The following is a 27,965-nucleotide window of genomic DNA, read 5'->3' on the forward strand; positions in this document are numbered from 1 at the left end:
GGGGAGACAATAACCCGACGGACCAGTTGCCTAACTGTAACCATGACTTAAATGTACATGGTATGCTATAACCACAATTTTACCAACTTTTACCACAAGAAACTGGATATGAACACAGAGTCAAAAGCATGGTGATTTTATATTATTTACCCTGAGAGGCCATGGTTCAACCTTGGTGTGGGCAGGATCATTGATAAGGTAGCTTAATGATCCGTATACTCCATCATTAATGTAGTACATCATCATCTTCTCAGAGCTGTAGTCCTTCCGATCTGGTAAGCATTTACCTTTATATTTGAAATTAAGTTCAATTTAAATACAAAGGCACATCATTATGGAGTATTTAACTTGCTTTAAACTGCATATCTGTACATTTACCACTGCATTCATCTGTGTCTTCAACTCTTTTGGCAATGACATTTACTGCCAGTGTGAAGGCTGAGTCGACATAGAATCGGCCTGGTTCTGCAATGATCTCCAACCCATTGGCAGGTGGGAATAATTCATCCAGTGCTTTATTAATGACTTCTGAAAACTAAGAATGCAAAACACATTAGGTTAATGGATATTGCTGAGCTGTTAATACTTCTGATATTTTCTTGACACTATATGATGTTCTGCAGCGATCAGTACCTCTGACCTCAAAGGCATCAAGGTCTCTACCTGTGCTTCTATGAAGTACAAGAGAATGGTGATTCTAAATTGTGGTAGATAAACATTCAGAATGAAAAATACTAAGGATAGAGTTTGTGTGATATTCTAGACAAAAAAAACCCCAAATGCATATACAAAATATGCCGTCTTTATGCTGATGATGAATTACTTTTCCTTGGGAACTCACCTCTCTTCTCAAAACAGTAACACTTATAGGTAGTTCTAATCTATTTCACACTACTCTATAAGCTGTAGTAATCAGTAGTTTTACATTAAAATGACTGATTTTAGGCCGAACCATCAAGGTCCCCTTCGCAAACAAGAGAAAAGATGAAGGAAAGCGATAACGTGACCAGCATCTGAACAGGATGATATCTGTTTCGTCACCAGGGCAGTCAGGGCTCTAACACATAACTAAATGTGCATATGCTTATTTATTCCAGATATTATCACAATTAAACAAAAGGAACAACTCATTGTAAGTTAAAATTCTGCCAACCAATGTTAGGTTTGAATGTCCTAAACACGTTCCCACTGTATTGTACAGTGTTTTTATTATTAATAATACCTCCTCAAATTTCACTTCAGTGAAGTCTTCTCTCCCAGGAAAACCTCCACCAATATCCAAGAGGCGCATCTGGAAGCCCACTGAATTCTGCAAAGATATAATCTGTTTAAACTTGAGACTTTGCCATGTAGGGTTTAGCTGAGAAGTCTTCTGCTTTCTATATATTAATAACATTGTTTCCATAGTTTCCTGATTAGTTTGTGGGCTCAGTCACTCATTTCAGGTCATACTGAATACAACATTAAGTCCATTTTATAAACTTGGGTCATTTTAAGTTACAGAAATGAGGAGTGTGTGCAGTGTCACAGTTACATTCCTGCCTTGCATCATCACATTGGTCTTTACTTTAGCATTAACATTTTCGAACGCTAGATCACAATGAGATAAAGCTTTCAGTAAAATTTCATAATTTAAATCATATCCTTAAAGCAATACTGAATGAGTCATTAATAAAGACATTAAAAAATACCTTGAGAAGGTGGTACATTTAACAACCGATCATCACAACCAATCCATATTAGTGGCAGTTATTCTAAATTAAATGTACAGTATGTCTGTGAAGGTCCTCAGTCATCCAGGTCATCGTAGTCTAAGGAGCTTGGAAAGAAAAGCGTCTGGACTTCTTTAAGTTGCTTGAAGATGTTTCACCTCTCATCCGAGAAGCTTCTTCAGTTCTAAGAGTCAAATGGTGGAGAGTCCCAGATTTAAGCGCTGTGGGGCTTCAGTCTGAACCTACACAACTCAGAGAAGAACACACACCTGAGGACAGTCAGGAAAAATGGGTGAAGAACCTTTCAGACCGGAATCTCACTGAACCTGAAAAGAAAGTATTAGTCAAAGGACTCAATTTTGCCATTTCTCCGCAACAGTTGCCCATAGTGGACCTCATCACAGCCACAGAAACCGCCATACGGATTAATAAATTATCACAGACAAAAGCAGAGCAAATCAGGATGAAATTCTCAGCCACCCTCTCCAGTGCCAAAGTCCCTCCGTCTAACCTCACAATACAAGAAAAGAAGGCCGTTGCTTCCCTGAGTAAAGACCACAACATCACTATATTACCAGCTGATAAGGGAAGGTGCACCGTGGTCCTAAACACAACGGATTACCACACAAAGATCACTACTCTCCTCAGTGACCACAATACCTACGAAGCCTTAAAGCGAGACCCCACAAGCAGCTACAAAAAGAAAGTTAAAGCTTGCCTTCAAGACCTTGAAAAGGACAAAATCAATGACCGCCTTACATATCACCACCTTTACCCAGGGGATGCCATACCCTGCATTTACGGACTTCCTAAAATCCACAAAGAAGGTGTCCCACTCAGACCCATAGTCAGTAGCATAAACTCAGCCACTTACAACATTTTGAAACACCTTGCTACCATCCTAGCACCTCTTGTGGGGAACACCCCACACCACATCAAGAACTCCACCGACTTCACCGACAAGGTCCAGAAACTTACCCTGGACCCAGATGAAACCATGGTGTCCTTTGATGTAGTCTCTCTCTTCACTTGCATACCCACCACGGAGACAGTGGAGACTGTCAGAAAACAACTACAAGAAGACAGCGCCTTGGAAGACAGGACCAGCTTCACACTCGATCAGATTTGCACACTGTTAGACCTCTGCCTCACCACAACATATTTCAAATACAATGAGGGTTTTGTTACGGGTCCGAAATTGAGGATGAGAGTAAAACAATGATGGTCCAAAAGAGGTCATCAAACAATTGATTTTTAATGAATGCACGCCGCGTGGAGAGGTGCAAACTGCAAAACAGTTGTACATCTCTACCCAAAATACACTCTAGATTGCTTTTATAACATCAGGGTATTGTAACGCCCCTTCTTGCGTTTACAAACACATAATTTGCATGTACAGAACATTCATGTATTTTAAGAATTAACTGCAACATAGAGGTTCCTCCTTGTGGCATACTCTTAAGAATATGGTGATGATCTAAGGCCTTTGAGGTCACCATGGACTGGACATCCTTACGTCACCTGTAACTAAGCAAACTCAAATGCAACAAGAAGCTGAATACATTCAGGCCTTTGCTCAGCTACTTTTGTACTGTAACAATATACTCAGCATATGAGTTATGATATATATATATATATTTAACTCAATCATTTTAAAGTAGTTATAACTGCACCTGTAATAAACATGTTAATATTTGATTATGATAACCCCTATAATATAAATTATAACATAATGCCAGCAGCTTCAATAAACACTTTGATGAAATGATAATTACTGCAATGATAAGATGATGGTTATGTAAAATAATCCCTGTAATTCCACAATTCCCTCTCTTGACGTCTTCCAAAGACGTCACTACACCATTCCCAGGTCCACTACCTTCGCTCTGACCCTCTCTAGCCGCCCCCTGACTCAGCAAATCCGACAACAACCTCATGTCCTCTAGGTGGTCCAGCAATAAAACACCAGCTCCCACTTGAAAACACTTCATGCTTAAGTGGTCTCTGCTCCTTTTCTGGGTCCTTCTCTAGTGGAAATCTTCTCCTGTAAGGGATAGAAAACAAACAGCCTCTCTCTGCTACACCCTACTAACTTACTGTGTTCATCTCAGGTTCCTGTCATTATTCAAAGTTGGTTCCCAATATCATATCAGGCAAAATGATAAACCCTACTGCCACGTCTACTTTGTTAAGCTCTTCAGCTAGACTCTGTACCGGTTTGCCAATCTGTGTGTACATGTCTCTACACTTTTAATGTCTAAATGCACATCTGGATGTATGTGCACTTGTATGTCTATCTGCATCTATAAGTCAGTGGTTTGTCAGATATAAGGCGTTAATGTGAGAAATGTTTCCTGACTATTAACTCCTGATACTCAAGGAACTTTCCTGTTTGCCCAACCTCCTAGGTTTGGCCTTTTACACTTTTACTAAAGAAATTTTAACAGAGCCCAAAAAGATTTTTATTTTGCTCCTGTGCTTGACAGGATAAGTGAAGTTGTTTTTTGTTTTGTTTTGAAATTTTCCCTTCTGTGTGTGTGTGTGTACATAAGTAAGAATATAATAATCAACATAAGATCCCTGGTTTGCAAATGATTTTCTGCCCCCGCTGCAGGGCAACATCATGTGGTGGTGAGTCTATGTTGGCTAGTTTAATGCAAATATGTAACAGTTGCTTCATTACATTGCCCACTCAGAGTTGCGCAGTTTCAAAGTATGTGGAGAGTTCAATACACATTTCTTGGCTAATTATTTTCCCAATAAAAGTGAAATCATACATTGCATTTGATTTCACTTATATATTATCCTGTTCTGGGCTCTATCCATTATATTAACTTTATTCAATCTCAATACTCTTTATGTGTGTGAGCAACGCTTTTAGTTTTATTAAACACCACCCCAGTAAAATACACACCATCCCCATGTCAGCCTAAATCTCCGCTAAAAAGCACACTTCAAAGTTTTCTATCTGGATTTATGCCTCCTTTGGCTTCAAGCATATACATAACATGCAAAGGTTACTGTTAATGCCAGTTAAACAAGTTTCCATTATCTACGACATTTTATTTCACCCGGCTCACCTTCACACATTTCCTATTCACTTATTGCATATTTATCTTTAACACCTTTTACCTCAGGAGTTGCTAAGCAGAAACAAAGCAACCTGTGGTCCACCTTTACCCTGTAAAATAAACCCCTGTCATGATTGTGTCTGTAAGCATGTTTTGCATTCATTCATTACACTCCACGCCATTCCTGCAAGTTAGGAGCTGTAAAGTTGAAAGCTGCATCAAGTCCAGGCCTTTGGCCTGGCCTATATATAAATCATGTGTGTTTGTAAGCGTGCATGCAATTCACCTGCTATGTTCTCATCATCCCTCAACATGTATCACCTGGACACTCTCACCAGTGAAGCTTAAAACCTGTTTGGACGGAACATCAACTCTAAACAAGCACAGTTATGCATTGTGTATAAAATTAACTCAACCTCATGCTAACCTACATAAGTACCTGTCTTAAGAGAGACCTCTGCACAGCTCAGACGCCAGTTGCAAGAGCTCTCTAACATTAGAATCATCAACTGTGACTTATATAGTGTTATTTCGGTACTTTACACTTCACACATTTTTGAACGTTGTTTATATGGGGAGTTCCTCTTTTTGTGTCTATATTTATTAATATGCCTTGTGCACTAAAGCTTCCTGTTTTTCAGTCTGGCTGAGCACTCGTTTGTGAGTATAAACTGGCCTCTACAAGCCTTCATTAGCAGATACACATTACAAATACTTCATATATACAGAGAAAAACCCAATAATCCACATTTCACTATTTTGTTCTTTGGTTCAGATTTGGATTCTGTATTGTTCTTCATTTGTTATTATTTTGTCATAAAATAAATCAACCAAATAACTTAAGCTGTGTGACAGCACCTTGCGTTTACGCCCGGCTGTGAACTGCCCTGAAGCTACACCCCCTTTTTTGTGACACATCTCATGTGTTACAAACTCAAAATCCTTCACTCAGGTTAGGCAATCAAAAGAAAAGTTTAGTCCTATCATATTATGTATAAATGCTCCGGAGCTTCAAACCTGTGTTTAAGGAATGAAATCAAATTAATCATCATGTCAAATCCTTTCTTGGCTCCATCCACAGCCTGCATCCTTGACCTGGAAACAAAACCTGTGTGTTAACCAGAACATCACCTTTTATACTCAGTTTTCCACTTATGATCCAACCTGTGTTATAACAGAAAAGTTAAAACAGAACAATTATCAGTCATGTGTCCAACCTTAGTCCAGTCTTTTGTCAGTGTCCAGTCGGTCCAACCTATGGTCTGCCTGGTCCGTCCAGTCACCATCCATTTACACACATTCACTCACACGCATTCACACATGATATTTTTTGCTGATACTGCAGCCTTCTGCGCACGTCATCAGATGCTCCACATCAGCAAAATGAGCTCAATCTTTTGTTTTATTTCGTTTTCCTTTTTAGGAAAATAGTTCTCTATACTTTTGACTGGATTGACTCGCTGCAATCCTTACTTGGTAATTTGTCCGCGCCGTCAGTTCACTCTCTTCCAGGCCTGCTTAGAACAAAAATGAGAAAAAAGAGAGCTGATTGTTAGCTCATCAAAGTACAAAACAAAATCACCTGACAGGTTTTTTCTAAGTGCACTGTTATAAAAACTATGGGCCCTTTTAGACATGTCCATGTTTATCAAAACTCCCTCTATTAAAATGAAAAACAACAGCCCCAAAAAATCTTAAACCATCTTAAATTTCACCCATAGAACACACCCAAAACGTAAAAAGCTACACCGTTTCGTACACAATATCCCCCTTTAAGCACTTTACCAAACTCACATTCAACCTTAACATATAAGCACGTTCTCACAATATGTCAACACTAATTTAAAACCTCCTAACCAAATTTGCACCTCTGAACAATCTACCCCTCCTTTAAGGCCTCAATCACACACACACAGCAAGCTCCTCTGTCCACATTCACACGAGCTCTCAAACTTTTTCCATACTCAACCATATCTCAACAATTTAACTTGGCAAGAGAAATACTTTTTTAAACCTCATGCCACTATTCAATTATTTTCATTTTCTTTCTATACTAATCACTTGTTTTGATCACTCAGTGCAAAAGCACTGCTAAGTCACCCTTTTAAACTAGTTTAATCAGTTTATTCAACATTCACACCATTCTATCACTCATACAAGTAGCAAGCCGATCTTCATTGCGTATGTTTGTGTGTGCTATTTTGCATATATGACTTCACAGTCTCACAGACACTTTCCCATTCTCCAGTTAAAGAGTCAGTTTTCTCCGTCCCCCAATCACTAACCCAAATTTTACTTCCCCACCTTAAATCACAGCCCTGCTGGTCTTCCACCACCAGTTAGGGCTTGCTGTCAGGTTCCTGGACACTGTAAACAATTCAACCAGAAACTTGCCTTAACATATCCATTCATGTTCACCTGTAATTTCGTCCGACTCCTGCATCTGGAGAATTGGTCTGGGTCTGCTTTACTCCTGAAAATAACAAACTAAAACATTTTCATTATTATCACGGGTGGCTAAACGACCCATTTCTCTTTTTCTAGTCAAAAATACCAATTATGTCATGTATGCAAGCGTGTTCTTCCTTGCGTTATGTGGTCATGTAAATGCAGTGTAAGCTGTTCTCTTCATTGCATCCTATATATTCATATTTAATTTATTCATTTCACCACTGAGCTTTAGGTTCAAACTATCTCACTTCTGATTCATTTCAAAAATAATCTCACATGTAACAATTTGTATGTGTGTTTTCTATTCATTAAGGTAATGACAATTATTTCTTTCATTATTCTTACCTTTTCTAATATTTACCTCTTTGTTATGCTATGGTGGACATCCCTAAACAATTCATGAGTTCAGGTTTCAATTTTCAATTCAATTATATCCTATATTCTCGCAGTCAAACTCGTCCAGCTTCATCTCTCACTGGTCCTCTCTGCACAATGTCCTGTTCGGGCTTCAAAGCTCCAGCAAACACAGTCTCAACTCAGCTGCTGTCTTCTTCTCTGTTTCTTTACAGTCTTTCTTTCAGATTTAGTCCCAGCATGACAAAATATGACACTCAATGTCCAGTGCTCTTCCAGAATTCTTTATCCCACTGTTCAACTGCCCAGCCTGTATTTTCACAGTACATGTTGCATTACTCTTACATGCTGCTGCTGGTCGTCAGTCGTCATCAGTGTTAATGGATCAGTGGCACTGTCGTTTGCCTGCTGTATTCAAGTCCACGATGTTCTATCGGTCTTCATCAGGCGATTGACTGTCCTTTGAACTTCTTCTCCGCTTCAGGGACAAAGTGAGAGATCCAGCCGCACAATTTCGAGCCAAAAACTGGCTTATTCTCCCAATTCTTTTAATCTACTTTTCTGCTGCTGAACTCAAGGTTGCAAAGTTGAAAGACGCCCACCTGTATTGACACACTAAACCATACAATTAGTATCATATTCATTTTTATCTTAAAACCTCCCTTTTGCTTCATCTGCCCAGAGTTAAATCTCTCTCTACTCTGGGTGCACACTTATCACCGTGAGCTTCCCTTTTTATGGGCATGCATTTCCTGTCCCACACACACACACATACTTCCTGTTGCAGCAGCCTGGTTACACAGAGCCATATTTCCTGTTCCTCAAACTAATCTAACTCCTTTGTTTTTTGTTTTCTTGAATTAAAAGCACTTTCAAACTTTAGCACATCCTACTTTTCATCACACAAGAAATATATTTCACACTCCTTTATTCCATACACACTTTTTAAATGCTCTAACCTCTTTCAGACGCCATAAATCGTCTCACACGCACTGCCTTTCTCTCTCTCAAACTTCCCCTTTTCACTTACTCAGACAAATCTCCCAGTCACTCAAATCAAATACTGACAGCATTCACACAGTTAAAATCACACAAAATACGCTTTCATACGAGTATTTTGGACATGCCTTCCATGATCAGAAAGAGCAAGTCAAAAGAAAAAAGAAAAAGAAAACTGAAACCTCTCATAACATCACTAAAGGTCAAATATCTTCATAGACCCAAAAGTAAGCATATTATTTCCCTAGTCAAAAGTCAAACCGTTACTCACAGTAATTTTTAATATCACAGCCTTTGTGTTTTGAGTCATGGTCAGTGGCCCCTATTTCACAGCAAACACGCACCTCTGTTTCAACCAGCCCTGTCTGACCATCCGTTATTGGAGTCAACACAAGACTAAACGTAAAGCCAGTCATATCTCTGCTATCTTCTTCCAAAACTCCATGGTCTGTTTCCTCCATGGAGTGTACAGGTTACATTACAAAACTACATTTGAAAGCCAATCACACACATGCAAAATGAGACAGCAATTTATCCCGTCCACTGGAACTGAATTTCAAAATCCCTGAATGCACTTGCACAGAAGTCCGGAAAGTCCCGTTCGGCGTCAGTGGGATTTCTATCCTGCCTACAGTATAATTCCAGGGCCCGAAATATAACAATACTACTACATGCAAAATCTAATAATGATAAAATGTTAGTCAAAAAACACGGTGTCAGTACAAAGAGTCAATAAAACACAAGTCCTATTACTTTCAGCAAGTATTACGTCGTTCAAGGACGTGTAAGCAAAACCCATACTCCAATTCTACATGTATCATAAAGTAGTCATCGTATTTAACAACCGTAATGCCAACAAAGTAGAAATAAAAGCAATTCTTCCCTTAAAACACCAATATAAGTCGTCCTTCACCCAGGCTCTGCAGTCAGTCATTAGTTACTCATTAGTAAACAGGAAATGTCACTCTAAATAAGTCACAGGCATCTCATTTACATAGACACAGACACACAATCTCAAAATAACCAGCCTGCTGCAGTGCCCGTGGCAGACAGAGCCTATATACAAACATAGAAATTATAACACAGAGACGTCTGATAAATTAAATAATATTTACAAGGCCTTAAATTGCATAACCTACCGAATTTAGACAAAATTTTAACTTAACCCTCCAAGGGACAAACTCCCTGAGTTTTTTATGATCAATTTAACCAGTCTCGGCCCCGGGCCGTGGTCACATATCTAATGCCCTAACACAATTTAAAAGCGTCAACCAACTCAACCCCTGCCGAAAAGCTCTGTTTTGGGGACATTTCACATCCCAGGCTTCCCCGAAGTTTTAAGTTAAAAGTTACACGCCCGAAACCCGGTTTCTACTGACCAAAAAAGTGCAAACCACCGTCCCGGACGGCAAAGTGGTCCAACCACTAGTTATTCTGGAGTGCCCCAAGCTCCACAGTGACCAACTGACTATCCCTCAACTGAGGACAAGGTCTAAGCGTCCTTGACCTTGGCAACCGTTACGTCTGAGCAATACACTTCTTAGCAGTCCAACTGCCGTTCTAGAATAATTTATAATACTTTGAAAACACCCCATAAAACTACACAAGCAATCTTATTGATGTCCAAGCCCGGCTTTATGTTCAATTAAGACTTAACTGTCACAAACTCTTCGCCAATAACCTATAACTCTTACTTCACTCTGCAGTCCAACTGCTTTAAATACACTTATTCTCTTTACTCTTTACTTATTTTCTCTTATTCTCTTTTCCTTTGGGACTTTAACCCGGTACCTTTAGTGAGACTCTAACTCACTTTTACTCTTTTTCTTATTCCTTACTTCAACTTCAACTTCTCATGAGATTTTCACCAAAATCAAAAGAGACATTTACCAGTAATTTCAGTGAGTAGACTTTAATTTCTCATGTCCAATCTGGCACATTTTGGAAATAATTCAACAGGTAGTGCCTTACCTTTGAATAAGCCGGCTTATGTCCACTCACTTCGACCACTGACTCGTGTCTGCTTGTTCGAGCGCCTCGGACCCTCTCAGTCTCATTCTCCAACTGTTCTCCCTCAACCCTCGGCCAATGCACCAAATGTTACGGGTCCGAAATTGAGGATGAGAGTAAAACAATGATGGTCCAAAAGAGGTCATCAAACAATTGATTTTTAATGAATGCACGCCGCGTGGAGAGGTGCAAACTGCAAAACAGTTGTACATCTCTGCCCAAAATACACTCTAGATTGCTTTTATAACATCAGGGTATTGTAACGCCCCTTCTTGCGTTTACAAACACATAATTTGCATGTACAGAACATTCATGTATTTTAAGAATTAACTGCAACATAGAGGTTCCTCCTTGTGGCATACTCTTAAGAATATGGTGATGATCTAAGGCCTTTGAGGTCACCATGGACTGGACATCCTTACGTCACCTGTAACTAAGCAAACTCAAATGCAACAAGAAGCTGAATACATTCAGGCCTTTGCTCAGCTACTTTTGTACTGTAACAATATACTCAGCATATGAGTTATGATATATATATATATATTTAACTCAATCATTTTAAAGTAGTTATAACTGCACCTGTAATAAACATGTTAATATTTGATTATGATAACCCCTATAATATAAATTATAACATAATGCCAGCAGCTTCAATAAACACTTTGATGAAATGATAATTACTGCAATGATAAGATGATGGTTATGTAAAATAATCCCTGTAATTCCACAGTTTCTACAGACAAAAACATGGCTGTGCCATGGGCTCCCCCGTGTCACCTATTGTAGCCAACCTTTACATGGAGGAAGTGGAAAGAAAGGCTCTTGGCTCTTTTAAAGGGAGAGTACCCAGCCACTGGTACAGATATGTAGATGACACCTGGGTCAAAATCAAAACACAAGAAGTGGAATCCTTCACTGCTCACGTTAACGCCGTGGATAAAAACATCAAGTTCACCAGGGAAGACACAAAGGATAACTGTTTGCCTTGCCTCCTGGACTGTGCTGTGCACGTTGAAGAGAACGGCAACCTCAACATCGAAGTTTACCGGAAGCCCACACACACGGACCAGTACCTCCTCTTTGACTCCCATCACCCTCTGGAACACAAACTTGGAGTAATCAGGACCCTACACCACCGGGCAGAACATGTTCCCTCTAAGCCTGAAGGGAAAAAGAAGGAACACACACATGTAAAGGAAGCACTCAAAACATGCGGTTATCCTAACTGGGCGTTCATAAAGTCAGCAAAGAGGCACAGAAAAGAAGATCAGACACCAGCGAGGGAGGATAAGAAAGACAGACGCAACAACATTGTCATCCCCTATGTAGCCGGTGTATCAGAGAAACTCAGGAGAGTTTTCTCCAAGCACGACATCCCAGTGTACTTCAGACCCAGCAACACACTCAGACAGAAACTGGTTCATCCGAAAGACAAAACTCCAAAACACAAACTTAACAACATGGTGTATGCTGTACAGTGCAGTGAGGAATGCCCAGACCTCTACATTGGAGAGACCAAACAGCCACTTCACAAGCGCATGGCACAACATAGAAGAGTCACCTCCACGGGACAAGACTCAGCAGTCCATCTGCATCTAAAGGACAAAGGTCACTCTTTCGAGGATGCCAATGTTCACATTTTGGACAGAGAGGACAGATAGAGTGAAAGAAGCCATTTATGTCCACTGTGAGCCACCATCTTTGAACAGAGGTGGTGGTTTACGACACCAACTGTCTGCCATCTATAATCCAGTTTTAAGTTCCCTCCCCAGACGCCTTAATGCCCACTCACACCCTGGGCCATCTGACCTCAGGAAATCACATGATAGGGTGGGGCCAGGTTTCACAATGAGCTTACCTGAAACCCTGGCTGATAGTGACCCACACCCGTTTTCACACCTTGGCTCATGTGATTAGGTAGAGGATCATCAGGGGGTCCTTTGTCCCTCTTGGGGGGGAAACTCCCACTGGGCTTAAATCTGGGACTCTCCACCATTTGACTCTTAGAACTGAAGAAGCTTCTCGGATGAGAGGTGAAATATCTTCAAGCAACTTAAAGAAGTCCAGACGCTTTTCTTTCCAAGCTCCTTAGACTAAATGTACAGTACAGTATTCTTATAAAGGTTTGTTTGTGCAACAATAACTTACTGCTATATCAAAAGCATATCGAGCATCTGTGATAGCCTGCTTGAAGGCCATACTTCCAGTGCACCCACTGCCTACGTGGAAGCTGACCCCAATCACCTCCAAGTTCAGCCATCTGGCACATTCCAGCAGTTTACTAACTGAGGACAGTCTGACTCCAAACTTTGCATTGAGTCTTAGGAGAGATTTGGAGTCATCCACTGCAATTCGCATTACTAGCCTACAAAATGCGTCCAGACATTAATAGTCAATACTCTCAAAAGACAGTGCATAAAATGCTGAAACATATTAGCAGTTGCTTACTTACTTGGCTTGAGGATGGGTAAGAGAGATTTTTAAGAGTTCCTCCTCATTATCAAAAGTCATTACATTCACTCTGTGAGTGCGGGCATATCTAATGTGGGACCGTGGTTTGGTAGGATGGGCATAAATGATCTTATCAGGCGTAACTCCAAGGGACAGGGCCAGCTCGATCTCAGCCTGTGTCAGACAAAGATGTGTTTCACACGAACAAACTCACAAGAACATAAACAGAATCCCAAAATCATCTTTGAAACACCAGTACCTTGCTGGCACAGTCAAAACCTGTGTCCAGAGCGTTGAGCATCCTGATAACTGCTGGTGTGTAGTTGCACTTTACTGCATAGAAAGGTTTGACCCGAGGCAACCTAGTGATCCACCTGATGTGCTTTTCTAATATATCATCAAGATTTAACACATAGAATGGCTCATCTTTGCCCTGAAAAAAAGAAACATTTTATTTCAAAGATGTCGAAAATCTCTGGTGTATTCACCACACTAGGGATGTGTGCCGCTAGTCAACTAGATGACTAATCATTACTATTGTCACTAGTTGCTACCAGACTTACTAGTTAAGTAATTGTTAACATTTTAATTGATGCAGTAAATTATTGTGTACGTAATGTTATGCAACCATCTGCCACCAGATGGTGCATTGTTGTTGAGAAATGCCATAAATCTGTTCATCTAGACCTGATCTTTTTGTTAACACAATCAGAATGCGATACAATTGGCGGAAATTAGCTTTCTCTGAAAGGTGAATGGGTTCTACCTTAGTGATACGGTTATTGATGCACAATGCAAGGGGCTGCACAATTAAGTGACATGATTCATTATTAAAGAATGTGATGGTTTCAAGTGCCTTTGTTTAATGAGTTTTTGACACTAAACAGATCAAAAGTTTAACATTTTAGACCCTTTTAGACTCATTGATTAGTCCAATTTTTTACTTTAGTCAAAATTAACATTACCATCAGGGGAATTAATTACCAGGAACATCCCTAGCGATAATCCATGCCTTTCATGTGTTAATTGTTTAGGCACAAACAACCTTGATGTTTGAAGGCTTTCAGTGACGTGAAATTATGCCCCTGAAGTATGGTAACAAGGTATTTGTACATCGTTAATTCTCATCTATCATAATCATCATTGCCTCGGTATGAGGAATAATAATCTCTGAAATATAAGGTTTCACAGAGGTCAGGGACATTGCTAAAACTATCAGAATGGACTTAAGTTAGTGGGAAAAGAAGTGGAAAAACTTGATGCACAAATATTCTTGCATGCTGCCTCTGATACTCACCTGTGAATCAAGCTCTTTCATCTTTGTGTCTATCGCAGTGATGCTCCTTCCACTGTCCAGGATTTCAATGTCATCATTTTCAGGGAAAAAAAACACGCACCATTGATTCATTTATGGTAGCTGCAGGTGTCAAGAGCAAAGGTACATATAAACAAAAAGCGTAACACAATGTGAGATGTCTGAAAGTATGAGAAAGCGAGAGAGAGACGGGAAAAGGTGATGCATTTGAGCAAATAAGTATAAACGGAGCTGTTCAGGAAGGTTCCGTTTTTTCCTCTAGTTTCCTGCGAATGAGAAAAAAGCAACTTTGGAAGACGGGATTATGGAATTCACAGTCAAAAATTTCAGGGAGAAGTGGATTAACCACTGCGCAAGCACTGTGGACTTGTAATTTGGGGCTTTTTCTCTACTCATCTTTGCAGTGTTGGAGGACTTTGGAATAAATCATTGCTGCCCGATTCGGACTTTATCTGGTGCAGCTGGGAGAGGACTGCACCACTGGCCAACGTGTACTTTCTTTTCCCTCTGTCATTCATCTCAGGACTGGTATCAGAAGTCAGTATTAATATACAGTTAAAAAGATAAAACTCATGTCATTATTTTTTATTTGATTGCGTCTTTACTGGTCATAACATAGTCATATGTACTGTCTAGTCTTCTGCTGTGTTTAGTCAGCCTTGTCTTCATGTTTGTTTATCTCTTGTTTCCTCAGTTGGTCATGTCCCCATGTCTGTGTCAAGCCTGTGTGTCTTAGTCTTTGTCTCCATGGTTATCTTACTTCCTGTCTTATTTTGATAGTCGCTCATCTGGTGTGCGTTGTGTTCAGTTTTGCATCCCCTGTCTTGTCAGTCAGATTAGTTTCAGTTTGTTCTCACCTGTGGTCTGTTCTCTTAATATCCTCTGTGTATTTATGACCTCAGTCTCCCTCTGCTCTTCAACACCTCAATGCCGTGTGGTCTGCCTGCCTGGTATCTTCCCAGTTGGTTGGTTGGTTGTTATCTGTAAACTCAGCAATAAAGCTGCCTTTAAGTTTAATTCTGTCTGATAGTTCTGCATTTTGGCTCCTAACTTGCTTGCCACACAAAGCTAGTTTACGGTTGCTGTCAGGGGTAGCAGGACTGAGTTATGAGTTCTGATCAGAGCATATACTTCACTCGTCATCCAAGGTTTTTGGATAGGAAAACCCCAGATGGTTTTGGTCACTGTCACATTCTCTACACAGCACTTAATGTAGAAAAGGAAAGTCTGAGAAAAGGTTTCCAGTTCAAGCTGTTTAAAGATGGATCCATTTGAGAGATCAAAACAGTCCTGTAGCAGGAGGAGAGCCTCATCTGGACATGCTTTAATGGTGCTTGGAGGGGTTTGTTTCCTGAGGGGGTTGTAGGGAGCGATAAGGAGGAAAGAGAGGTGGCCAGATTGTCCTAGGTGGGGGACGGGTGTCACTTTGTAGGCCTGCTTGATGATACTGTACACATGGTTGTGTGCTTTGGTCCCCCAGTAGGACAGGTGGAATTTGGGGAGTACAGATTTCAAACATGGCTTATTAAAGTCCTCAGTGACAATATGGATAGCCGCTAGGTGCTCTTATTGCTGTTTGCTGATGATAAGTTGGAGGTGGTTGAGTGTTGAGCTAACATTACCATCAGGGGAGATGTAAACAATGGTAACTATGGCTACCATTAGCTTGCAAGTGTCACAGTCCTGGGTCTGTGACCCAGCATTTGTGTTTTTTCTGGTCTAAATTATAAACTTTGATTTAATATCCTTCATGGCTCCATTCCCTGTGCCTTCTAGTTTAGTTACTCTTGCTTTCCTTGTTCCATGTACCCTCAGTCTCACCAGTCAATCATGTCTCCATGTCAGTGTCAAGTCTGCGTCTTAGTCTGTGTCTCATGTTTCCTGTTTTATTTTGATAGTCTCTCGTCTAGTTTTCAGTGTCTTCAGTTTTGCTTCCTCCTTGTCTTGTGTGTGTGTGATTACTCCCAGCTGTGTTCCCCTCCTGTGTCTCATCCCCTTGTTATCCTTTGTGTATTTAAGCCCTGTGTTTTTCTCTACCGATTGTAACGTCGTTCCATCTTGCTGTGTGAGTTTCTGGTTTCTTGTTTTCCTAGTTTTTTCAGTTCCCAGTTTAGGTCTTGTTTTCCCTGGTGGTAACATTCAAGTTTTGCTATAGCACAATAAAGCTGCCTCCTACAGTTTACCTTTTTGTTTCGAGTACATCTAGGTCGTCTTCCTGCTGCCGCAGCACCGTTACATGACAGTCAGTGGTTCTTAATTTTTTTGGCTAGCTGCACTGACACAGGAAAGTCCACCTGTTAGCCATAATGTTCGGGTTTGTAAAGCACATTATGAGTATAGACACGAAAGACAATTTGAGTTACCAGACCAACAAGCTGGTGTCCAGCAATCTAGACTTTCCTGGGCAGGCGGGTTGTGCTGAGCCATGCAATCAACTAGCAAAGCACATGTTCACAAAATGCGATCAGTGTTATTATAACAAAACAATTTTAAAAATACCAAACACAGTGAGATGATGTGAGGGGGAAAAAGTGTCCAAAAAGTGTGCCATTATTTTATTTTTATTTTTTTCATCAAACATTGACAAGTTTTGAAAAAAGGTGTGGGTCATTAAAATGTCGATATTTTAATATGAGAAGAACATAAATATCTGGTATTGGAGGAATCGATATTTCAGTATTAGTACGGAGACCAGTATTTGGGAATTTTGTCCCTGGGATGTCGTACTTGGAGAAAATTCTCCTGAGTTTCTCCAATAAACCTGCTACATAATAGATGACAGTATTTTCTGTTCTCCGACCTCTTTTCCTACCTTTAGGTGAAACATCTTAAAGAAACTCCAGTCACCTTCTTTCCAAGCTCTTTAGACTACCATGATCTGGATGACAGAGAATCTACACGGACAAACAGCAATGTTCATGTTCACACATCAGATCATAAAGTTTTTGGCTTACCTTCCTTTGTAGTGTCCATGTTCTCCAGTGTAAAGATCTTGCAGAGAACTTCCAGAAGTTCAAAGTAAAACAACAGAGAATGGCTTGATCGGCTGGTTTTGTTAGTGGCATTTTCCCACCCACTTTTTTACGTAAATTTGACTTTAACAGTTCATTAACTTTCACACGAATAATGTTGAACTTTAACTCATTTTAACTTGGATTCCTTTATTAACTTGTAGGTCCCTTATTGCCTATAAATTAAGGTTTAGTTTAGCGGAGACCCATACACTAACCTAAACATAAGCTTTTACTTTCTAAAAATAAAAGTCATAATTTGCATTACTTGAGACTTATTTCCTGTGAAACTGCATGAATACATTTATATGTATGACCTCATGAAGACATCTATTTAATTATTACCCAGAGTTATAGTGGGATTTACCAGGTGGCAGAACACTAAGATCAGCTGTAGTAGTACAGCATGGAGAAAAGAATCAATTAGAAATAGGTCACATAATAATTTCTATTGTGAGAATTAGATTTTAATTTGTATGCAAGTTTTGATCAGCTGACTGCCACGATCGGGAAAACACGCACTGATTATTCTTAATAAATCGGCGTGCCCATGTAGCGTGTTGGCTAGACCAAAATGCGGCAAGGGCTAGTGATAGGTTGGAAGAGGCACGTACTTACTTTAGTAACACCTGGTCTGCTCACCACGGCTTCGGAACCGGTGTTATGACTGATCCGCAGGCTGAACCAGGATGGAAGAATGAACAAAGCTGAATGAACAAAACACTCATGGCACCTGAGGCAAGTGGTGGCTGATGGAAGCAAAGGTTTCGGTGCTCCTGACATGAAGGAACCAATGTCAGCGCGCAGAACAGGTGGTGGATCTCCCTTTTAGAACCAACGTCTGTGGTCACCTGACCACTACCTGACACTGACCTGTGCTGCTCTAAGATTTAATGATCTTTCTGGATTTAGTTAACTGAATTCAACAAAATATAAGCAGATTTTTCACAAACTACACGGCCGAGTTCCAACCCCTAGACGCCATAAAGCTTATAGCTAATTTGGTTGACTGAACATTAAGAGCATCAGCCCTTTGAATTGAATTTGATGTCCCCACACTTGTAACTTCACACTGACCATGAACACAACAGCCTACTGTCCATCAGTTCAGCATTGCTGTGCATTACTGTAAACTTAACCATTATACCACTTCAGCCTGTAAGCATACTAAACTCCCCAGTTTTCATGCAACCTGTATTTAACACTTAATTATGTTACTTCAAATTTGTTTTTTAAGACACTTCATAAAACCATAATCTAGAAACAAATAATTTTGGGGGATATTATGAGTAAGCTGTAAATTGTCCGTTGATGAGCAGTGTTTACCTTTGAAAATAATCTCTCATTGGCTTCTCCTATTCTTCTTACATCTTTCTCCATCACGGTGTGTCACACTTTAACTTACAGGGAGTGCAGAATTATTAGGCAAATGAGTATTTTGTCCACATCATCCTCTTCATGCATGTTGTCTTACTCCAAGCTGTATAGGCTCGAAAGCCTACTACCAATTAAGCATATTAGGTGATGTGCATCTCTGTAATGAGAAGGGGTGTGGTCTAATGACATCAACACCCTATATCAGGTGTGCATAATTATTAGGCAACTTCCTTTCCTTTGGCAAAATGGGTCAAAAGAAGGACTTGACAGGCTCAGAAAAGTCAAAAATAGTGAGATATCTTGCAGAGGGATGCAGCAGTCTTAAAATTGCAAAGCTTCTGAAGCGTGATCATCGAACAATCAAGCGTTTCATTCAAAATAGTCAACAGGGTCGCAAGAAGCGTGTGGAAAAACCAAGGCGCAAAATAACTGCCCATGAACTGAGAAAAGTCAAGCGTGCAGCTGCCAAGATGCCACTTGCCACCAGTTTGGCCATATTTCAGAGCTGCAACATCACTGGAGTGCCCAAAAGCACAAGGTGTGCAATACTCAGAGACATGGCCAAGGTAAGAAAGGCTGAAAGACGACCACCACTGAACAAGACACACAAGCTGAAACATCAAGACTGGGCCAAGAAATATCTCAAGACTGATTTTTCTAAGGTTTTATGGACTGATGAAATGAGAGTGAGTCTTGATGGGCCAGATGGATGGGCCCGTGGCTGGATTGGTAAAGGGCAGAGAGCTCCAGTCCGACTCAGACGCCAGCAAGGTGGAGGTGGAGTACTGGTTTGGGCTGATATCATCAAAGATGAGCTTGTGGGGCCTTTTCGGGTTGAGGATGGAGTCAAGCTCAACTCCCAGTCCTACTGCCAGTTTCTGGAAGACACCTTCTTCAAGCAGTGGTACAGGAAGAAGTCTGCATCCTTCAAGAAAAACATGATTTTCATGCAGGACAATGCTCCATCACACGCGTCCAAGTACTCCACAGCGTGGCTGGCAAGAAAGGGTATAAAAGAAGAAAAACTAATGACATGGCCTCCTTGTTCACCTGATCTGAACCCCATTGAGAACCTGTGGTCCATCATCAAATGTGAGATTTACAAGGAGGGAAAACAGTACACCTCTCTGAACAGTGTCTGGGAGGCTGTGGTTGCTGCTGCACGCAATGTTGATGGTGAACAGATCAAAACACTGACAGAATCCATGGATGGCAGGCTTTTGAGTGTCCTTGCAAAGAAAGGTGGCTATATTGGTCGCTGATTTGTTTTTGTTTTGTTTTTGAATGTCAGAAATGTATATTTGTGAATGTGGAGATGTTATATTGGTTTCACTGGTAAAAATAAATAATTGAAATGGGTATATATTTGTTTTTTGTTAAGTTGCCTAATAATTATGCACAGTAATAGTCACCTGCACACACAGATATCCCCCTAAAATAGCTAAAACTAAAAACAAACTAAAAACTACTTCCAAAAACATTCAGCTTTGATATTAATGAGTTTTTTGGGTTCATTGAGAACATGGTTGTTGTTCAATAATAAAATTATTCCTCAAAAATACAACTTGCCTAATAATTCTGCACTCCCTGTATATTTTCTCGCTCTGTGAAATGTGACTTTATAGCACCATATTATCCCAACAGAGTACTTATTGTTATTAAAGAGCAACCACTGTGATTACACAAATGGTGATATATAAATAAAACAGAACTTAACTGAAGTCTAAAATGAAGTCTAGTCTAGAAAACATGGACATTACCAGATGCTGTTTTCTCCACCTTGAGTAGCTGCTTGTGTGTGACGCTTCCTGAGTTAATTTTGTTTTTAATTCATAACTGAATAGCATGCTTTATTATGTTAAGATGGTGGTTTGGCCATTGAAAAATGGTTAAAGTTCCTTTCACCCTCAAGGCACCCAATGTTTATTCAACTAAGCTCGGACATCAGGTGCAGTATTGTTTCTTTTATTGTCGCAATTATCATTTTTAATTAAAATGACAATACAATTACAATTACAATACAATTGTTTCAGACAGTTGTTTCAGGTCTCCCTTATAAAAAAGACATTGAGTCTCAATGGGACTACCTGTATAAACAAACAAATGTCTGGGCAAAACATTAAATGGCAGTCAGTGATTCTATGTCACTAGCAAATAAATAACAAAATTCTCCAGAAATTGTAGTTTCCATGAAATGGTTTCTTAACTGTAGTGTCCACGGTTTTTGGATTGAAGGAACAATTCAACAAATGCTAAATTGGGGCAGTGTAACAGCTGGACGGCTTTGAGGATTCAATTCGTAGCTGTTCGAAGCAAAAATTTTATGTTGTTTTTGAGTTTATTTCATTTTGGTTCTATACAGTTGAGAATTCTCTGACAATAAAGAAAATATAGAAAGTTGAACTTAATTGAAATTAATTAAACTAGCCTAAAGAAACAGAAACATACTGAACATTAGAGTCTGTGCTACACCACTATCACTCATCATATCATGTGACATGATCATTAATAGTCATAATTTCATCAAAGTACTACATTTTGCTTTCACCTTGTTGAGTTACTGCTCAGTCTAGTAACAGGACATATAGCAGGTTTGGATCTCCCTGCTGCAGTGAGGGAGAAGAAGAGAGTGAGAGACATTCATATATTATAATAAGTAATGAATTTCAGGTATCTTTTCCACTTGGTTAACTTGCACAGCCAAGGTTTCGTATTAACTTGACTTGAACTGAGAAATCTACAAATACATTTCATCACATTCTGCTGTGTTTGGCACGTTTCTCTGTGTCACATTCCCGTGGAATTTTTCGCTATAGAAAGAAGTTTTCTTCCCATGTAGAGTGCACTTCGGACACTAATGCTGTTGTCACTTTTTACAGAGTCAAACTCAAAGTAATGTTGGTACTTCCAAGCATTGGTCATGCTCTCTCCTGTACTCCATGTTATCTGTTGTTGATCTACACACGTCTGTTGCTACCCCACGGACATCGCACGCTCATACGTCATTGTCAGGGACAATCTTACAAACAAAATCATGGTTTAGAAATGCAGTAAAACAGCCTGCTTACGGGAAATCGACAGTAATCTAATTACTTTTTTTGCAAGAGTAATCCTTTTCTTAACTTGTTACTTGGAAAATGTAATCAGATTACAAAAACACATTACTTTTCATGCATTACTGCCCATCTCTGTTCCTACTACATTACCTCAGACACTAGGAAGTGACAACAAATGCCATTCTCCATGACCTGTACCAACTACTGCATATTTAATTCAGTCCACACAACCAAAACTGCCATTTTTTTGTCAATAACCAAATTTGTTTCACAAAGACATAGGATTATTTCTTCATGTATTGACTATATCCTATATACCTCTATTTCCTCTATTTATATTTGTATTTGTTACACTATAAAAATCTTCTTTGTGGTTTTAAGGCTTAGTGCTTAAATTGGAATAGACCGAGAAAATCTATTTTATACTAAAATAGAACGAAGGATAAACTGAATGAAACTTTTAAAAAAGTTATTTCTAAAAAGTTATGAATATTTATTGAGCACTGCTTAAAAGATGCAGACGAATTGTGATATTGCAGCAGTATTGTCAGCAGATGCTTGATTAAAAAATAGAGAAGAAGTCACTATCAGGCAGACCGCTGTCCAGATCCGACCCACAAGCTGCAACCTAGAGCTTGCACCTACAGCCAAAACAGAAGGTTATCACTTAAGGTTATCACTGGTTGGGCACTTCAGCTTTTCTGGTCTTTACAGTAATGGTTCAGTGGCTGAAGACATGCACAGACCAATTAGATGCGACTTAACCCATCCCACATAATTCCACTAAGCCAATCACCTCTGTGCATTCCAGGCAGTAAACACTGTATCTACAACAGGGCTTAAAATCTGGGACTCTCCACCATTTGACCTTAGAACTGAAGAAGCTTCTCGGATGAGAGGTGAAAGGTCTTAATGCAACTTAAAGAAGTCCAGACGCTTTTCTTTCCAAGCTCCTTAGACTACGATGACCTGGATGACTGAGAACCTTCACAGACATGTATCTACAATGACCGCTAAGAGTTATCAAGCTGTACTTCAGAATCAAAATCAGAATACTTTATTAATCCCTAAGGAATTTATGTGGGTTACTGTTACTCTCTTGGAGAAACAGTAACAAACTAAACTATTTAAACAATACATTACGTTACAGATTTTACAAATTTAAGAAATGGCGTAACACTAATATACACAAATTGCTCAATTATAAATATCAAGAATAAATATCGAGAATATTGACAAGAATATTACAGAGGCAAAATATATATGATTGACATTTGACTCTAACCTGTGAACTTTGTCATTTGCTATTTTACTGTAGAGCGTGTGCAGAAAGGGTGTAACTATTGCAGTGTTTACAGTGTTTCAGATGGAGGAGCTGTACAGGGAGATGGATACGGGCAGGGATGATTTCCTGTTTCGTTCAGTGGTGCTTTTTGGTAATCTCAAACATCTGCCTCTCAGACACCACCCTAAAGGAGTCCAGTTCACACAAACCACTCCTCTGCAGATGATCAGTTAGCTGTTTTACAACTATTCTTTCAAGAATTTTTGAGATAAAAGGGAGGTTGGAGATTAGCCTATAATTACCAAAGACAATTTGAATTAATGGTTAGATTTCCTTGAGCAGTCTTGTAGGAATGGGGTCTAAAAGACATGATGATGGTTTGGAGGAAGTAATTATTGAAGTAAAAGCCAGAAAAATCAATTGGAGAAAAAGACTCCATTCCATTTTTGTTTTTTTTACTTCATAATTACCATGACAATGTAACACAAAGCATTGTGGTAGATGAAATCAGGGGGTTCTGTCCTGCTGATGTCACATATTTCCAAAACTGTGTTAATGATGTCCAGCTTTAATAAGACACTCAGTGCCTCAATTTATACATTATAAGATCTTCCATAACATCGGTTTTTAATTCTTTTTCTTGTTTAACATTATTTTTAATTGGATTTCTTTAAAGAGAAAATCCAGGTCAAATCACATCTATGCTATTTTTCTTTGACTTTTTTGAAGAACAGCTGTCTGCACTGATTTCTGTACTTGTACTTGTTATGTTGACTGTTTAATTACTGCATTTCATTGCCTTGTACTTGTGACATGCGCAATGACAATAAAGTTGAATTCTATTCTATTCTAATTCTAAATAAATGTAAATGTATGTGATGGTCCTGAGGCCTCTGTATCCACTTCCAGGATTTTGTGGCTACTTGGACACATAGATATCCAGTATCAGAGCTTGTGAATTATAACTGAGAACAGTCAGTGTCTACACTGTCAATATTCTGACTTTAACTGTCTTTAAAGTTGTATGGAGTTAGTTAGCAACAAGAAATTTGACTGAATTTGCAGTGAAATGATTTCTAACTGATTTCGGTGTTGAATAATCTCATTAATTATGTTGGTCTTTCTTCTAGAAAATATGCAGGGCTTGCAATCCTTAAAATACTGAAATCCCAACATTTAGATTTTGTGTATGGTTAGGATAAAAAGGTTCTAAATGCATACAGCTCCCACATTTAATGTGATTAAAAGAGGAAATACATAATGCACTTGTTCAGATTATTGTAAGTAGCTTCTAAACAGCTTAGCATTGATATGTGTTTCTCTAAATTACTGTAGAATTAACATTAAAGCCTCATAGTAAAGATAACAGGGGAGAGAGGCACATAAACTCTACCTATATTGTACTGCCCTCTGCTGGGAGTGAGTAAAAGTGGTTTTACTGATGATTATATCTACTGCTCGATCCTGAGTTTGGCAACAAATGCACTATTAAATAGGGAACATCTGTGAGGAAGAAGATGACTGAGGGAGGGTACAGTGACAACAATAACCTAGCATTATATTTTCAGCTCACAATAGGAAGCACAGACGTATTCATGATGCTAAATAAATTTCACTTTTGAACAGAAAGTCATTAATTTGCTGCTGTTGCATACTTGTCCTCATATAAAGGCTAGCTTTATTTTATAGCAAAACACAATAAAGTCAATATTGTTTAACAAAATAGTAACATTTTATTGAATAAAGTATAGGGTGAAGAAAATTCAAAGATTAATATCCCCATCTTTTAATTTAACTTTTTGCCCACTACAGAGGACATAATGAATACACTGGGTCTCAGGAGGATATCATGATGATTGTGCTGGATGTCCAAATTGGATGAGACGCCTTTAGGCTTGATTTGATTGAGTTGTAGGAGGCAAGTTCAATTTGATGTGATTCGATTCAATTTATATAGCGGCAATTCACAAGACAGTCATCATATATTGTAAGGTAAACCCCCTACAGTACTGGAGAAAAACCCCTAACAATCACATGATCCCCTCTAAACAATCACTTGGCAACAGAGGGAAGAGAAAACTGCCTTTTAACACAAAGAAACTTTAAGCAGAACCAGGCTCAGGGAGGGACAACCTAAAACAGGATAAGTAAAGGTTGGGTCAGGGTCAACTGATCCAATTCTAACTCTAAAATGTATCAAAAGGGAAAGTTTGGAGTCTCATCTTAAAAGAGGAGAGTCTCTGTCTTCTGAATATAAACTGTGAGCTGGTTCCACAGGAGAGGGTCCTGATAGCTGAAACTCTGCCTCCCATTCTACCTTTAAAACTCAAAGAACCACCAGACAGAGTTTTAAAAAAAAAACTTTGTTTGTGACTGGTAGAAATAACCTCTTCGTCCACAGGTAGATACAAGCACACAATGAACATTCAGCTTTACTTTCAACTCTTTACTTTAGAACACACATCTTCATCCCCTCTTTCACAATAATATGCTCATGCCAGCTACTAATGTGTTTCACAGATTTGGACTAGGCAACGGAAATGTTCTTTGCTATCAACAACTGAAGAATGCAGTTAAGAAAAAATTCCAATGCTTCACAGCCTTTTATAAGCACTTGCACATGTAAAAGAGTTTTCAATGATTTCTCCAACAAGTAAAAAATTCTCTCTAAATTGTATAAACTAATTTCAGCCACAGATTCAATATATCTACCCATCTCCAAATGGGGAAAAGACTTTATCCAAACATGGTCTCCATTTGTTAAGTGACTAAATGGCCCTAGTTGGGAGGGAGGGGTGTGATGAGTTGACTGTTGCTGGCTTTGCCTGGCACGAGTACCATTCACAGAGAGTTGGGGAATGGCTGCAATCACAGCATTTTAAGATGGTCAAAGATGTACACTTAGGCCCCTCCTCGATTTAGAGATGGTCTTCCCTTTTCAAATTGCCTCCTTGACTCCCCACTCAAACCAGCATTGCTCCCTGTCCAGGATTTGTACATCCTCATCATTGCAAGAGTGTCCACTGGCCTGTAGGTGTAAATAGACTGCAGAGTCCTGGCCTGACGAGTTAGCTCTTCTGTGCTGTGCAATCCACTTAGCCAGAGGTTGTTTGGTTTTCCCGATGTATAAATCATGGCAATCCTCCTGGTATATGACTATGGAACGCCAGGACTGCCATAATGAATGAATTAAATACACCATTAAATAATTAATTAAATGTGGCAATAATTAATTAAAATTGGAAATAATTAATTAAATTATTTTTTAAATTAATTAATTATTGCCACATTTAAATAATTATTTAATGGTGTATTTAATTCATTCATTTTGGCACAGTTGACTCCTTCAGGTCTCACCATGAAATAATTTTATCTGTCAACCTCACCCATCAAACCCAGGGGGCGGGGTTAACGCTGATCAAGTCAAAACCATTGCTTTGGCCTGGTGGCCATTGTTTTTAGCACACAACAACCGGCATGTTGAAACTAACAGAACTGAACTTTGGAAAAACCCTGTGTGTCACCAAATACCGTTTTAATATTGTTTTAGCCGAGAATGTGGTGGTTTAATCCTCAGATATCTGGTCGGTTTGTCAAGATACAGCCTCTTTGCAAAAGTGCTTCTGTGGAGGTAAGCATTACGACACAGAGCTCTCAGTTCACACTCCTTCTTTATTTGTCTCCAACATCAACTGGACATATCGCGCCACAAAACAGAAGAACACACTTCCTCAACACTGGGTGTGAGTGGAGCCCTCTAGTGGTCCACCACACATGCCCCCCCGAACACCCAGCAGAACTAGTCCAGGACCCGGGGCCTAAGCAAACGGCCGGAACGGCTGAACCGGGGGGTGGGGAACTGACAGAGGGCAACCCAGCCCGGAAGCGAGGCTGGCACTGGCGGTCAGAAAAAGCTGCAGACGACTTGGACTCCGGTGATTGTGGATCACTCCTGGGGGAAAAAACAGAATCCAGCAGCCCGGTGGCAGGTGGGCGGCCGCGACGAGGGGCCTGGGCCGGGATCACCTGATCCTCTTGCATAACATGTGCAGGCTTAAGTCTGTCAACAGAGACAACCTCCTGCCGACCGCCAAAGTCCAAAATGAAATGTTTGTTGCCTGGTTTAAGAACCCTGTACGGCCCGTCATATGGGGGACGCAGCGGAGTCCTATGGGCATCGTGCCTGACGAAAACGAAACGAGCAGAGTCCAACGAACTCGGAACAAAAGTGTCAGGCAGGCAGTGGTGCACGGGACCAGGAACAGGAAACGAGCCTTTCGGGGGGCGAAAAGGCAACAAAGAGGGATCAAAACATGGGGGAGGGCTCTCAGGCAAGAATTCCCCGGGGACCCGGAGGGGCTGGCCGAGGACCAGTTCAGCCGGGGAAACCCCGAGGTCTTCTTTAACCGCGCTACGCAATCCCAGCAAAACCCACGGAAGACGGTCGACCCAGTCGCCACCTGTTAAGGAAGCCCGGAGCGCGGCCTTAAGAGACCGGTGAAACCTTTCGCACATCCCGTTAGCTTGCGGGTGGTATGCTGTGGTGCGGTGGACCTTGACCCCCAAGCCGTCAGCCATAGCAGACCAAAGCTCAGAAACAAACTGTGGGCCCCTGTCCGAGGTAATGTCAGCAGGGGACCGAAACGGGAAACCCACGTCGACAAAAACGCTCTGGCCACCGTCGCCGCTGTCGTGGACGCCAGTGGCACCACCTCCGGCCACCTGGTTGTGCGGTCCACCACACTTCGATGATTTCGGAGATGTCTGCCCAGCCCAGTCTCACGGCAAAGCGTGGGATAGACCCGCTCGCCTCGCAAGCATTCGAGCTTTTATTACCACCGACAAAGCGCAGGCCCCGGTACACAGCTGCCAT

At 40.2% G+C, this 27,965-nt stretch overlaps 1 protein-coding gene across 1 annotated transcript; it reads right to left on the reverse strand.

Annotated features, from left to right (window-relative positions):
* Positions 1-19: 19 nt before the first annotated feature.
* Positions 20-27,965, reverse strand: LOC100692799 (ornithine decarboxylase). Its single transcript, XM_019357454.1, has 9 exons — positions 27,876-27,965; positions 27,367-27,814; positions 27,211-27,275; positions 13,308-13,481; positions 13,050-13,222; positions 12,746-12,962; positions 1,223-1,309; positions 379-535; positions 20-287 (listed from the first exon to the last, which is right to left on the reverse strand). The coding sequence occupies exons 1-9, from the start codon at positions 27,963-27,965 to the stop codon at positions 121-123; spliced, it is 1,578 nt and encodes a 525-aa protein (XP_019212999.1). The 3' UTR covers positions 20-120.

Source organism: Oreochromis niloticus, linkage group LG4, assembly GCF_001858045.2.
Source record: "Oreochromis niloticus isolate F11D_XX linkage group LG4, O_niloticus_UMD_NMBU, whole genome shotgun sequence".
Lineage (NCBI taxonomy): Eukaryota > Metazoa > Chordata > Actinopteri > Cichliformes > Cichlidae > Oreochromis > Oreochromis niloticus.

Excerpts from the sequence above, each read along its gene's own strand:
- LOC100692799 (XM_019357454.1), bottom strand. The coding sequence starts at position 27,965 with ATGGCAGCTGTGTACCGGGGCCTGCGCTTTGTCGGTGGTAATAAAAGC. Across the intron at positions 13,223-13,307 it reads GTTTTGACTGTGCCAGCAAG|GCTGAGATCGAGCTGGCCCT; the intron begins GTACTGGTGTTT and ends TGTCTGACACAG. Across the intron at positions 1,310-12,745 it reads GATATGCTTTTGATATAGCA|AATTCAGTGGGCTTCCAGAT; the intron begins GTAAGTTATTGT and ends ATATCTTTGCAG.